The 15,744-nt window shown below is 36.0% G+C and overlaps 1 protein-coding gene and 1 non-coding gene across 7 annotated transcripts in view; one reads left to right on the forward strand and one right to left on the reverse strand.

The window, feature by feature from the left end:
* The window catches only part of CD2AP (CD2 associated protein), a 181,888-nt gene that overhangs the window by 104,863 nt on the left and 61,281 nt on the right, over positions 1-15,744 (forward strand). For all 6 annotated transcript variants that reach the window (XM_058306855.2, XM_004452795.5, XM_012523058.4 and 3 more), the window contains 2 exons: positions 3-103; positions 2,838-2,958. In XM_058306855.2, the coding sequence (XP_058162838.1) occupies positions 3-103; positions 2,838-2,958 (222 nt within the window). The remainder of the gene's footprint in view (positions 1-2; positions 104-2,837; positions 2,959-15,744) is intronic.
* LOC111762818 (small nucleolar RNA SNORA38) lies at positions 13,219-13,350 on the reverse strand. The gene has a single exon (XR_002795838.1). It is a non-coding gene; the product is annotated as a small nucleolar RNA SNORA38 (small nucleolar RNA).

Below are 15,744 nucleotides of genomic sequence, written 5' to 3' on the forward strand. Positions count from 1 at the left end.
AGAGACCAAGAAGCGTCAGTGTAAAGTTTTCTTTGAGTACATGCCACAGAATGAGGATGAGCTAGAGCTGAAAGTAGGAGATATTATTGATATTAATGAAGAGGTAAGGAAAATATACACAATAGAAATAAAGCAGAAGTTGAAATTGACATTCTGGATTTCAGAAAAATACTTTGTAAGAATAATCATCTATTTTTTCTGTGAGAATTTTTGCCATTTTATTTTCTTAATAAAATTTTTAAGGTATAGATTTTAAAATGGATCTTTAATGATTTAATTTAAGATTGCATTATCTGTAGACATAGAGGTTTACACATCCTTGCTATACTTAACATTTGTTAACTGTTTGTATATGCTGCCTTTAGGATTAAAAACTTGTTTTGGGTAAAATTTCATGAAATCAAAGTAGCCTTTTCTTTGATTCTGAATGCAATATAAGCACAAAGTAGTGAAATATAAGGAATTTTACATTGTGCAATAGCAGAGTCTTTTTAAAAGCGTTACCTTGTTTTAAAGATCACATTGAAATATGAATATTAAACACATTTTTCCACATCCGAATATCTTAGAGTGAGATTTAAAAATATTTTAAAAATAACTTTTCATATCTTTGCTTTGACCATTGAAGGATATTTAGAATGTTGCATTTGGCAGTCAAAGACTCATTTTCAAAATAGGTTTTGATATCGCATGTAGTTGCAGGGATTGATTTTGTGTCAAAACATCATGTAACATAATATGTCATTAATGTGTATGTCAGCTTCCAATATGTTTATACAAAAAGCAACTCTGTTTTATTTTTACCAGGTGGTAATAATAGCAGTTGACATTTATTGCACCTATATTATGTTCAAAGCACTGTGCTGAGTATTTCACATTTATTATTACTTTCAAATTTCTCATCAACTTAGTGAAGTAAGAATTCCTATCCCTATTTTACAGAGAAAGAGACTGAATCATAGTAGACAAGTTATTGTCTGTTTCAGTTACTTTTGCTGCATAACAAACTTAGTGTCAAAAATAACTTTTATAATGGTCAAGGGTTGTAGGAATCAAGAATTCATAAAGGGCACAGCAGGGATGGCTTGTCTCTATTCTGAGACTAGGATGGTCATTTGTGGCTTCTCCATTGCACTTGACTTTTTTACATTAAGGGGGCTTCAGGGGATTCTAACATCGACATATTTATTACATGTAGTTTAGGACTCCAAGTGCACCATTTCAGTGAATATGGTGAAAGTTGCATTGCCTTTTATAATTAGTTGTGGAATTGATGCCACTTGACCATATTCTGTTGGTTATAGGTTAGTCTTAAGTCACCTAGATTGAAGGAGAAGGGGTCAAAAACCTCCATCTTTTGGTGGGAAAAATATCGAGATTACATCATAATGAGCATCTTTTGTGTTGGGAGATCTTGTTGCAGGCATCTTTGCCAAATTTCACATGCCTAATATGCAGGGAAGCCAGGATTTGAACCCCATCCTGTCTGTTTTTGGAGTTGGTATACCTCACCACTCTACTCCTCTGCCTTCCAAGAACTCCTTAATCAAAAAACCTAACTCCTTCGTTGCTGACAATTTGGGGTTTCAGGTATAAAGAAAAATCTGCTGGTCTTTCTCTTTCTTGTGTCCTTTTACAGTTTGATCTGCATATTCCCCATCACACCTAGTTTGAATCACTCCCAGTCTTTCAGTACCTCCTTAACTCTTCACACTTATGCTTTCTTCTTTCTCTTTCAGGTAGCTTGTATTCTAACCACCTTGTATTTCAGCCACATCATGCATGAATAAATCATTTATTTTTATGCTACCATATTTTTTTACATGGTTTTTACCTGGAAAACTACTATTTGTCCCTTAATATGCACTCTTTTCTCATTTTTCTTTAGGAGAACCTTTTTGATTCTTTTAAGTCCTTGCTCTGTGTTCCTACAGCATTTTGTTCATAATTTGGTTATAGCACCTCTTACTGTTAGCTATTTATTATTTGCTTTCTTCTTTCTTTAATTTTGTTCAAGGATAGGTGTTATCCTTTGTGCAGATTTGAATCTTTTCCTTGCATTTAATTCCATGGCTTATAGTGATTGCCTGTTAGAGGAATAACTTTTTCAAAGCTTGCTTTGTAATTTGATGAGGTGTACAAAATTTTTAAAACTATTTTAAACAAAAAAGAAATTTTTTCCCCCCTAGCTATGATGCTTGATGTACTGCTGCTTAAGTGGATTTTCACAGTGAAGATAAAACATTGATTTTACCCAATAAAATACCTTAGTTTTTGTAGCAAAAGCTATACATTTTTTTAAAGAGTTTTTAAAATATTTGATTAAATAATTTCATGGAAATTGAGTAACTTCATTAATAGTGACTATAAATATTTTTCTGATGAGCTTGGTATTTGGGGGTGGATGTATGTATGGGGTATTCATAGAGCTGGGCACCTAGGTTTTTAAAAATAAGTGATTCTTTTTCATACTTGACTTAAGAATCATTGTTCAAGTAAAAGGCTTAGTAATTTTCCATGCTGTTTAGGAAATTATATATTCATCAACATTTTTCCAAATCAAAAATTCCCAAATACCTTAGATACTATATGTCATGATTATAAACTGAGAATCAGTAGTGTTTAAAAGATTGACATTTTAGAAGAGAAACATCAGGTTCTTGCTTGTAAAGCATTACATTTTTTCCCATTATGTTTTCATATAGTTTTAAAGAGATTATTTTGCATCTTTAATTTTTTTTGCTTATTCCCTTCTATAGCCTAATTTTTCCTATAGGGATTTTTTTTTTCCTTAAAAGAAATACCCTTTTATAATTTTGAGTTGTGAATTCTTTCAGGTAGAAGAAGGTTGGTGGAGTGGAACCCTGAACAACAAATTGGGACTGTTTCCCTCAAATTTTGTGAAAGAATTAGAAGTAACAGATGATTGTGAAACTCATGAAGCCCAAGAGGATTCAGGTAGAATATTGAAAAAATTTTAATAAATTTAAACTTTTGTTTGATCTTGTTTTTTTAATGAATTTTAGAAATATGATCTTAATTGGTAATTTGATATATAATATTTTGAACTAGAGCTTTAGTTTACCTACTTAAAAAAAAACAGTTTATCACAAGGACCTAAAATGAACCAAATATTGAGGCAAATAATGTAATATTTTTACTTTTCTGATGTCTGCTTCAACCATATATAAATCTTTTATACGCTGATTGTGAAGTAATTCTATTTATGAGTTTTTCCCCCTAAGAATATATATAAGCTATGTATAATTTTTACCTGCCTAGTTTGCAAATGGCCTATTTTCTTCAGAAATTTAAAAAGTTTTTTTTTTTCTTTGAGGTACCAGGTACTGGAGATTTGAACCCGGGACCTCATATGTGGGAAGCCAGTACTCAACCACTGAGCCACACCAATTCCCCTGAGTTGTTTTTTTCCTTTGTTTTTGTTTGTTGCTTGTGTTATTTATTTTTTAGAAAGCACCATTAACCAAACCTGGGACCTCCCATGTGGGCAGCAGGTGCTCAACTGCTTGAGCTACATCTTCTCCCTCAAAGATTTTTCTTAACTAATGTCTTCCTTTTGTTATTTTTCATAGTCACATAATAGATTTTTTTTTTCTTTGCAGTAGAAATGTTATTTAGTTATTTGGTGATCACTGTCATTTAAAAATTCACCCACAAATTTATCTTTGCTCACCACTGAAGAATGTGATTGAGAAAAATTTTCCCCAAAGCCAGATTTAAATTTTTAAATTGTAATAATTGCTGTGGGATCTGGGAGAATTTTTTTTTTTCCAATGAGTAATTGACTCCATAAGTGGTCATGCAAAATAAGTAAATCTTTTTTATTTTTGATCCAAAATTTTACATAGTGAGGAGTTTCTTTTTTCTTTTTTTTAAAATGTTATTTTTTTAAAAGAAGCTTTAGATTACATAAACGTTACATCGAAAATATAAGGGATTTCCATATACCCTACCCTTCCCCCTTCCACACTTTTCCCCATTAACAACGTCTTTCATTAGTGTGGTACATTTATTACAGTTGATGAACACATATTGAAGAATTGCTACTAACCATGGACTATAGTTTACATTATAGTTTACACTTTTTCCTGCACTGTTTTATATGTTTTGATAAAATGTATGATGTCCTCTATCTGTCATTGCAGTCTCATGCAGAACAATTCCAATGTCCCCAAAATGCCCCACGTTACACCTATTCTTCCCTCTCCCTCCCCTCAGAACCTCTTGTGACCACTGTCTTTTTACCTGTTACAGGTTCTTCCATTACTAGAATAGTAATAAGTCTACTTTAGTCCATAGTTGCATTCACCTCCTATGTTTGTTCATTCCTCAATCTTGAGGATTTTGGGATGATGATGCCCATTTTATTTCTGATTGAGAAGGGACTTTTAGGTATCATGGGGCAGATGGGTTTAACTGTCTTTCTTGCAGTTGTAGATACTCTCTGTTTTGGGGGAGATGTGTTTTCCATTACATCCTTTTGTTAGTTGTCCTGGGTGAGTCCAATGAATTGGAGGGGAGGTGTTGGCTGCAACTCTGCTGAGATTCAGGGCTCAACTGGCATAGGAACAGCTGGAAGATTTAAGCCTCTGGGTCACATATTTAATGGGTACAGTGCTAATTATAGGTTCAAATAAAAGAGGCATAAAAAACGTATAAGAAAATTATAAATGGGGGCATAAGTTATCATATATTCCGAGGTAAGGCCCACTGACAGGGTGCCGAATTCCTGGGTTTGCGTCCCCTGCCTATAGTGTCCAGATGTCTCAAGAGCCCTCAGGAGCTCCCCTACTTAAGGCACTGTTTACTGAGGTAGTCAGTGAGATCCTTCTAAGACCTCTAGAATAACCTCTTGACTCACTTTGAAATCTCTGTCATAAAAACTCATTTGTATTTAATACTTCCTGCTTTTGGTCAAGGTCTTTTTCAAATGCATCTCTGGTTGTCCATTGGTAATAATCCCTCGGTGTCTGAGTTTACAGGGATTTATGATGGAATTAATTAGCATAATTTGGTAATTTTATAATTAGTTATTTTCATAGATTTTTGAGGGATAGACATAAAACCATTAAAGGTTGTCAGTATCATTTTTTTAAAGAAGATTTATTTATTTATTTTATTTTATTTCTCTCCTCTTCCTGCTCCCTCCCCTCCCCCCCCCCCCCGGTTGTCTGCTCTCTGTGTCCATTCGCTGTGTGTTCTGTGTCTGCTTGTATTCTTGTCAGGGGCACCCAGAATCTGTGTCTCTTTTTGTTGCATCATCTTGCCGTGTCAGCTCTCCGTGTCTGTGGCACCATTCCTGGGCAGGCCGCACTTTTTTCGTGCTAGGCAGCTCTCCTTATGGGGCACACTCCTTGCGCTTGGGGCTGCGTGGCAAGGCAATCCTTGTGTGCATCAGCACTGCGCATGGGCCAGCTCATCACACAAGTCAGAAGGCCCTGCGTTTGAATCTTGGACCTCCCATGTGGTAGGCGGATGACCTGTCCTTTGGCCCAAATCCACTTCCCACTATCATTTATTTTTTTCACGGCCATTGATTATATCAAGATATGAAGACCATGAATCACTGAAAACAATGAGATGAAGTTTTAAGGTTGCTCAGACTGCTTCATACTTGTAATTTTAAAAAATTTATTCTTTTTCTGAGATTTATTTTATTTATTTCTCCCCACCCCCTTGTTGTTTGCATTTGCTGTGTCTATTTGTTGTGCACTTGTCTTTTTTTTTTTTCAGTAGGTGCTGGGAATTGAACCCAGGACCTCCCATGTGGGAGGGAGGCACCTAATTGCTTGAGCCACCTCTGCTCCCTGCTCTGACATGTCTCTCATTATTTTTTCCTCCTTGTATCTCTTGTTGTGTCACCTTGTTGCATCAGCTCGCTGCACCTTTCCGTCGTGTCAGCTTCCTGTCTTGCTCATCTTCTATAGGAGGCACCGGGAACTGAACCTGGGACCTCCCATATGGTGCTCAATCACTTAAGCCACATCTGCTTCCCTATGTTTGTATATTTTTTAAGATTTTATTTTATTTTCTTATTCTTACCCCCCTCCCCAGTTGTTTGTGGTTGCCATCTGCTCTCACTGTTCATTTGCTATGTGCTCTCTTTGTCTGCTTGTCTTCTCTTTAGGAGGCATTGGAAATTGAAACTGGGACCTCCAATGTGGAAGAGAGGTGCTCCTATGATGTTGGGAACAATGTCCTAGCCATCTTTGCTTAACTGTAGTTTTTTTGTTTACTAAACTGGAATAATGATAGCTACCTAAAATTATTGTGGGCTTTAGCAAAATAGTTTTTAAGCATAATCCTTAGAGTATAGTAGGTCCTTTTAAACTTTTTCTTCCTTAAAAAAGTATCTTCAGTGTTTGTATTTGTAAGCCAAAGAGGTGCTAATGCAAAATGCCAGAAACTGGTTGGTTTTTATAAAGGGTTTTTATTTGGGGTAGAAGCTTACAGTTACCAGGCCATAAAGCATAAGTCACTTCCCTCACCAAAGTCTGTTTTCACGTGTTGGAGCAAGATGGCTGCCGACATCTGTGAGGGTCAGGCTTCCTGGGTTTCTACGGTTTGGGGGCTTGCTTTACCCTGGCATCAAAGTTCTTTCCTTCCTGGGGCTGGCTTCTCTTTCCTCTGTGTGCTGACTTCCGGGGCTCCAGTTTAAGTGTTCAGCATCAAAGTCTAAAATCAAAACTCTAACATTAAAAGCCCTCCACTCTGTTCTTCACCATGCCTTTTATCCCCTTGGTGGGTGGGGTCTCAACACCCTAATCATAACTCAGCCATGCCCAGGTATAGATCAGATTATAAGCATAATCCAGTATTTCTTTTGGAATTCATCAATAATATCAAATTGCTACAGTGTTTTATATATGGAAGATATAAATATTTTGAAATTAAGCAGGAAGGCATTATAAAGTTGTTAGGTATAGAATATGAATTTATAAGCGTCAGTGTACTCAATGGTAAGGAAATGACTAGAGGAAAAAAATCCAAATAATAATTTTAAATTTAATAGATGATATAATATTAAATATAATTAATAAAAGGGACCTAGAAATTATTGTCAAGATTATTTTTAAAGTTTGTATGATGAAATTTTAGCTTTGCCATTTTAGACTTTATCAGGAAATTTCCCTGAAAATTTTGTCCTCATCCATAATTATGTTTTGTTTATGCAGGAATGATTTGTGTAGGTTTTTTTGTTTGTTTTTCTACTTTTTAAGAAAGTCTTGAACCTGGGGGAAAAACAAATAGTAAAATGGTAGAAAAGGGCATTAGGTGATGGAGCAGTCCCAAAAACATGTAGATATAGATTAGAAAATCCTAGTATGACCCTCTGCTCTTATAGCAGAGAAACACTAGGCTCTGAGAAGTTATGCCTATATGTTCTATATATATATTTTTTTTTCTTAGAAGAATCAGGACTTCTGATTCCATTCCTGTATACTTTTCCATATTATTTTATACCTTGTGGATCCATCCTCTATTTTTAACTTCAGTACAGTGATTTTTTTTGAAGTTTTTTTTTAAGTTGCAGATAAATGACAAAAATAGCATAGCGTTCCCATATACATTTATTCACCAATTTTTGTTAACATCTTGCCCCATTTGCTAATTTATCATTCACTCTTTTCATATATCAATATATCTTTTTTTAATTTAAAAATTTATTGAAGGTATATCACTCATATAAACATAATATAAACATACATAACCAATAAGTATATATTGTAAAAGTTGTGAACTTACTAAACAAACATGCATAATATCATATAGGGCTCTCATACCTCATCCCACCACCAATACCTTGCATTGTTGTGAAACTTACCAAACTTACCAATTGTTGTGAAAATAAATGATGAAAGAGCATCCTCAAAAGATTACCACAACCAAAGAATCTTACATTTGGTGTATTTTTCCCCCAACCCACCCTATTATTATTAGTAGTATATTCATAGATGAACATACATAAACAATAAGTATATAGTAAAAGTTGTAAACTTATAAAACAAACGTGCATAACATCATACAGAGGTTCCAAACGTCAACCTACCACCAAATACCTTGCATTGTTATGAGACATTTGTTACAAATTATGCAAGAATATTGTCAGCATCTTAATACCAACTATAATCCATATCTTACGTTTAGTGTATTTTTACCCCAACCTACCTTATTATTTAGTATAAATTTTTTTTCATTACAAAGGTGCTTAACTTACAAAACAATCATGCTCATGTGTAGAACTCCCATAAAACACCCCTTCATCTACACACCACACCATGGTGGAACATGTAACAGATTATGAGATAATATCATCAGACTATTATCCCCAACCATGGTCCATAATGTACATTTGGCATACTTTTTTGATACCCCATTATCAACACAGTACATCTTTGGCATAGATACATAAATAATATAGCATTGCTGTTAACTATGGTCCATGGGTTACATTAACTGTATTTTCTCCATGCTTCTCCACATTCCCACCACCCTGCAATAGTGACATACATGTTTTCTAGTTCACAGAAGGACATTCTTGCATTTGTACTATTAACCACAGTTCTCATCCACCTCTGGGTTCACTGTGTTATTCAGTCCCTACATTGTTCTTTAACCTTTTTTTTTTTGTCTTTTTTTTTTTAATGTTACATTCAAAAAATGTGGTCCCCATATACCCCTCCCCTCCTCCCCCCACTCCTCCCCCCATTACAACAACCTCATCAATCATCATGAGGCATTCATTGCATTTGGTGAATACATCTCTGAGCACTGCTGCACCTCCTGGTCAATGGTCCACATCATAGCCCACACTCTCCCACAGTCTACCAGTGGGCCATGGGAGGACATAAAATGTCTGGTAACTGTCCCTGCAGCACCACCCAGGACAACTCCAACCCCCAAAAATGCCCCCACATCACTTCTCTTCCTCCTACTCCCTACCCCCAGCAGCCACCATGGCCACTTTCTCCACACCAATGCCACACTTTCTTCAATTACTAATCACAATAGTTCATGAATAGAATATCAGTAAGTCCACTCTAATCCATACCCTATTCCTGCATCCTGTGGACCTTGGAATGGTTGTGTCCACTCCACATCTATATCAAGAGGGGGCTTAGATTCCACATGGATGCTGGATGCAGTTCTCTTGCTTTCAGTTGTAAGCACTCTTGACTCCCTAGTGTGGTGGTTGACTTTCTTCACCTCCATGTTAGATAAGTGGGGTAAGTCCAGTAAACCAGAGTGTAGGAGTTGCAAGTCTGTTGAGGCTCAGGGTCTGGCTATCACATGGTCAGTCCAGAGATTCAGGTCCCCTGGGTATACATTAAACAGCAGCAACAACTACAGTTCCGGTAAAAGTAACAGGAGAGACTTATGGACAAAGATCACATCTAAGTCCAGCTCCATCACACAGAAACGCAAACTCCAAAGTAGGGCCAACTGAGATGGCACTGAACTCCATCTGCCATGACCATAGAACCTGTGGGTCTCTGTAGCCCTCAGAAGAACCAATACCTGGGGTTGTATCTACTTTATCTGTCTCTGGGATTCTGCTGAGGTGTGTATAAGGGCAACCCCTCTGATAACCTCCCGGCTCTTTTTGGAGACTTATAGCCATACAAACTCATTTGTCCTTTTCATTTCCCCCTTTTCTTCAGGTCAAAAAACATTTTTAACTCCTGGTATTATATGTAGACTGAGATATTCTGCTGGTCCCAGTTGACCCTTTTATTCAAGGTCATTTTCTAGTTATGTCATCAGCTGGTACTTGGTGGTAATCCCTCAGCGCCAGGGAGGTTCATCCCTGGGAGTCATGTCCCACACTGGGGGGAAGGCAACACATTTACATGCTGAGTTTGGTTTCGAGACTGGCCACATTTGAGCAACACGGAGGCTCTCAGGAGGTAACTCTTAGGCACCCTGCAACTCTAGGCCTTGTTCTTATTTCAGGTGCACAGGTCTTTAGCCTTCTTTCACTTGATATTTATATCCCCAGACTAATCCTTCCAGTCACATTCCCATTTATAAACCAGCTGTTACTCACTATAATGTACCACCATCAACTCTATACATTTCTACACTTTTATAGTAACGTTAATGAAAACTTCTATTACATTAAGGATCAGTATTTCTTCTCAGCCCTTCTTTTATCTCCTACCACCTGGTTTTAAGGATGTTTTTCTACATTTTCTTCTAGAAACTTTGTGGTTCTTGGTTTTTTATTTAGGTCTTTGATCCATTTTGTGCTAATTTTGTATAGGCTATGAAATAGGAGTCTTCTTTCTTTCTTTTGGAGATGGCTTCCCAGTTTGCCAGCATCTTTTGTTGAATAGACTGTTCTGACCCAGCTATATTCAGATTAATTTTCTCAATAGCATCTTTTTAAGCTATTTTTTCCTCCTACTCTTGGATTTAATCCAGGACTACCCAAAAATTTAGTTTTCATGCTTTTTTTTAAAAGTAGTTTCCAGGGATTGAACCCAGGACCTTGTACCTGGGAAACAGGCACTCAACCACTGAGCTACATCAGGCACTCAAGCACTGAGCTACATCTGCTCCCTAGTCAGAGTTATTTATTTATTTAGGAGATATCAGAGATCAAACCCAGGACCTCATACATGGTCAGCAGGCGCTCAACTACTTGAGTTACATCTGCTTCCTTCTCATGCTTCTTTAATCTGGACTAATTCCCAGCCTTTATGTGTTTTTTTTGTATTTTTGACATTGACATTTTTGAAGAGCTTAGGCCAATTATTTAGAATGGCCTCTAGTTTTGTTTTTTCTTTTGATTCCCCATGTTTAGATTCTGGTCATATTTTATTGATAGGAAGAAAGAGTGATGTCTCATTGTATTATATCTGGAGGCACATGATATCTCTATATTTTATTATTAGGGGATGTTAAGTTTGGCTATTGGTTAAAGCTGTGCTCCTTTTCTTATGGTTAGTGTCTTATGGGTTGAAACATTGAGTCTATGTAAATACCCTTTCCTCATCAAATTTTCACCTAACATTTTTAGCATTCATGGATAAATTTTGCCTGAATCAGTTACTATTCTGATGGTTGCAAAATAGTGATCTTCTGACTTTATCATCCCATCTATTAGTTGACATTCTTATTCTAAGAAAGAACTTTTTTTCCTCCCCTCATTGATTGTTTAGTCATTATTTATTGCTGTGGACTTATGGGCTTTATTTTATCTCACCTTCTGCCCCTAACCCCAACAACAGTCATGGATTTGCTTTTTGTGACTATAGATTAGTTTGAATTCCTACGTTCCTTTGAGAGTTCTCCATCTTTTTTTTTTTTCAAGGAGGTACCTGGGAATGAATCTTGGACCTTGTAAATGGGAAGTAGGCACTTTTCCACTGAACTGCATCTGCTCCCCCTTCAGAGTTTTTGGAGTACTTCCTTACTTTGTAATACAAGGCCAGGCTTATCATATACTTTTTCTATTCCTGCTTTGCAATCAGCTACTTAATCTGCAACTTTTGTTTCATTTAGAGGGAAATAGAGTTTAGAAATCAAGGTTTAGGTGTAGGTGTGCTCATTGTTACTGGGGGTGATTTTGCTTCTAAGTCCTCTTATTGGACAAAGCTAGGAAATGCTTACGTACACACGCATATGCATCTTTATCGAATTATCTGTTACCTCTCTATCAGTGTGTTCCCACTGGTACCTCTAATTTTTTTTTCAGATGTTCCCACAACTATTTTTTTAAAAAATTTTTTAAATTAAATTTTATTTTTTTAATATTTATTTTTATTTATTTCTCTCCGCTTCCCCGCCCCCCCCCCCCCGCCCCGTCCCAGTTGTCTGTTCTCTGTTCATTTGCTGTGTGTTCCTTTGTCCCCTTCTGTTGTCAGCAGCACAGGGAATCTGTGTCTCTTTTGTTGCGTCATCTTGCTGCGTCAGCTCTCCGTGTGTATGGCGCCATTCCTGGGCAGGCTGAACTTTTTTTTGCACTGGGTGGCTCTTCTTACAGGTGCACTCCTCACATATCAGCACTGCGCATGGACCAGCTCCATATGGGTCAAGGAGACTTGGGGTTTGAACCTCGGACCTCCCATATGGTAGACAGACGCCCTATCCATTGGGCCAAGTCTGCTTCCCCTCTAATTTAATTTTAATGCCACAGGGTACAGTCTCCAGTGATCTAATTCTTATGCCATTAAGTCTTAGAGGTGAATGAATTTGCTTTATTATTTTAAGAAAATTTTATTTTTCTTGTAAGTTTTCATTACTTAAATATTTTTTGCAAGCCATAGTTTTTTATTTTGCAAGCTATATTTATATGTTGCAAGCTATATTCCCTGTGTACATCTGCTTTCTAATAAAGGTAGACTAATATTAGAAGAATGAATACTTAAAAAAGTAATATTATAATTTTTGATGTTATCAATAGATGTGATGGATTTGGAAAAACCAACATTAACTCACTTTCTGAAAAATTGATGTAGGTGGTTCTAGATGGGAGCTCCTAGAATTTTAGAGAAGTGACAATAAAATATATATTACTTACAATAATATAATACTGTTGATTTATTATAGGAAAGCACCTATATAATAGAACTAGTAATGAAAGCTTAGGTGTGAAGAATGATATATTGAGAAAAAATTACCAGTTGACCATAAGTAACATCATTTTCAAGTAAGGGTTTTAGGTCTTAATTAAATTAATAGAGTGTTGGTGTAATTTAGTTTAATTAATAGCTTTACCTCTGCTAAATATTTAGAATAGACTATATGAACTAAGGAACAAGTGGAAACTAGTTTAATCAAGTGAATATTTCTGAGGTCCTATCTGCTAAATGCTATCCCGATTTTGTAAGGGTGGAAAATTACTGCCACACTGTGTAGTGCAGAAGCTTAAACACTAGGCTTCTAGGAAATAAGACCAAAATTAATCCAAATAAGTATAAATATAATAGCTTATAGAATAAAATTTGCTGAAGTAAGTGAAAGTGTCGGACGAAGATTTCTAATGGAATACTTTGCCACTTTTTTAAACTTAATTTACAATTTCATCTTAGAAAAGTTCCAGGAAACTTTAGGAGTACATTCTGTGACTAACTGTAATTATCTTAGCCTGAATGTTATCTTTTAAATGCCTGTTTTTTCCTCCTTCTTCTATAACCATTTTTATCATGGTATTTATTTTTCATGTCACTTAAGTAGTTTTTTTTTTTTTTCCTGTGTGGGAAAAGGTGGTCTTGAGCCTGTGGAGAACAAGCTAGTTCCAGATTTCTCCAAGTCCACATCTCTTTGCCTCCAATATTTACATGTCCAAGGACAGGAAACCACTGACATGCCTTTGTAGGAGGGTTGACTTAAGTAATTTTTGACAGTGCTACCATTTTGGGAGAAGAAATAGTATAACTAGAACTTTACAGTCTAGATAGTTTTCATGCCAGATAATGCCTTCCTTTTTCCAAGAGCACAAGGTAATGCCATTGGTGGTTCCTGAGGAGGGTACATGAATACATGCTCTGTTTGGTTAGCTTATTTGCGTAGAACATGTCACTATGAGAATAAGATCAAGGACTTGATCATTTAGCATTTGTGAATGACTTTTGTTCTTAATCTTAAATACCATTTTTTTTTTTTTTTTAAGATTTATTCCCTCCCGCCCCCGTATGCCCCTTGCGCTCACTCTTTGCTCTCTGTGTCCATTCACTATGTGTTCTTCTATGTCTGCTTGTCTTCTTGTCTTCTCTTGAGGAGGTACTGGGAACCGATCCCGGGACCTTCCAACATAGGAGAGGCACTCAGTCACTCCCTGGTTTTGTCGTCTCTCTCACTGTCTCTCCTCTGTGTCTCTTTTTTGTTGTTGTTGTGCCAGCTCTCCACATTGGCCAGCTCTTTGCGTAGGCTATCTTAAATGCCATCTTCATTGTATATAGAGTTAAGACTATTGTTTTCTTCATATTTCTTGATCCATAAACATCTTTGAGAAGCTGATGGAAGCTGATGCATGCTCTGAAAAGTACATATGATTATTATATGCATGAAATTTTATCTATCATTTTAAGTGGTTCATGGATCCTTTTTACAATCTTAAAAGGTGTTTTTAAAAAATAAATAATACATTCTTATGATTCAGAAATCAAATTATATAGATATACATCAGAATGCTTGTCTCCATCCAACTGATCTTCTCTTCCCTTTATTAGAAAGCATTATCTTCCCAGTGTCTGTTGATGTGTAAGCATACACAAAATGTCTATTTGTATTTTCTTCTTTTTTACATAAAAGGTAGCATTCTGTGTCTGTCAAGATATGCTACAGTTAAGAACAATCTAAAAGTCTTAATGGCTTAAAACAGAACTACATAGTCACTTAGTGACTCAGACTAACTGAGGCTCCTTCTTAATTCATTCTTTATGCTTGCAGAGACAGGGAAAGATAGCATGGCTTTTAAATTAAGACATGTTACTTCCATTAATATTGTACTGGTTAGTCATGCCTAAATCCAGCAGGCAGTGATATGTAGTCTTCCTATGTGGAGGGACACCAAATAATTGTGAACAACAATGCAGTCTACCACAGATAGTATCTTGAATTCCTTTTTAAAAACACTTCCTTTAAGTTAGTGTTTCAAGGGATCTCAAATGTACTCTGCAAGTGCTAGGAACTAATGAAAAGAGTATAAGCTTCATGGGCTTTTAGTATGACTGGAGATGACCAGTAGTCTTCCAGATGGTCCACGTTTCCATTTTTAAGTTACTTTCCATTTCTACATGTTCTTCCACTATCTGTTTTCTGTTAACTTTGCAATGGACTTTCTAACAATTTAACTATATGACTTAAACAAATAGATGAACATGCATAACTGAGGTTCTCTAAAGTTCTTCTTTACTCACCCTCTGTCTAGGATATCTTTCTGGAGAAAGAATCAGATGCTTCACATAAAGCATACCTTCATCGTTTAGATGGTATATGTAGTGAAATTAGCATATGCCTGGCCAATTTTAAATTGCACTAGTTTTTTTCCTACCACACTGTCTTCATCCTAAAGAGGACTGTCATTTTTCTTCCCCCCCAATGGAATTCTCTTTTCCCTCCTTTTATTTCTTTGCTTTTAGAAATAGAGGTAACTAAATTTGAATAGTTATTTGAGTAGTGATAAAATTGTATTAACCAGAGCAATTTCCTTTACTGGGTATTGGAGCATGGAGGTTGAAGATTCTGCTATTAATCTCTTCAATGCAGATGTTGATTCCATTGAAGGATATAGCAACATTGAAATAAGAATAAAAAGAGAAGTAGTCGTATCAAATAGGTATATACTTACTGTTGCACCATGAAGTCCATATTGGACTCTAGCACAGGAAATCTAAATTAATTTTGTTTTTAGTTCATTACATTATAATTACAAATATTTTGAGCGTCATCTTATACCATTCAGCCTTATTTGAATTTTAGTAACTGGATTATATATGCCAAAAATATACTTCCTTCCTTGCTTTAATCCTTTTACAGTAGCAGTAATTCTAAATCTGAAGCTTTGTGATTATGGGGTGGGATGTCAGTGGTTGCAGTACACTATTTCCTTTTTTTTTCTTTTCAGACTCTTAAGTTTTAGGCTGAAAGTTTTTGCATTTTGATGTGAATACCAGGAAGTAAGTGCTTTATAAGGAGTGATTACTTAAACTTTACCAATAAAAGGATATAGCTCGTTTAAACCTACAGCTGCTCTACTTAGAAAATACCCCCCCA

Source organism: Dasypus novemcinctus, chromosome 11 (assembly GCF_030445035.2).
Source record: "Dasypus novemcinctus isolate mDasNov1 chromosome 11, mDasNov1.1.hap2, whole genome shotgun sequence".
Taxonomy (NCBI): Eukaryota; Metazoa; Chordata; class Mammalia; order Cingulata; family Dasypodidae; genus Dasypus; species Dasypus novemcinctus.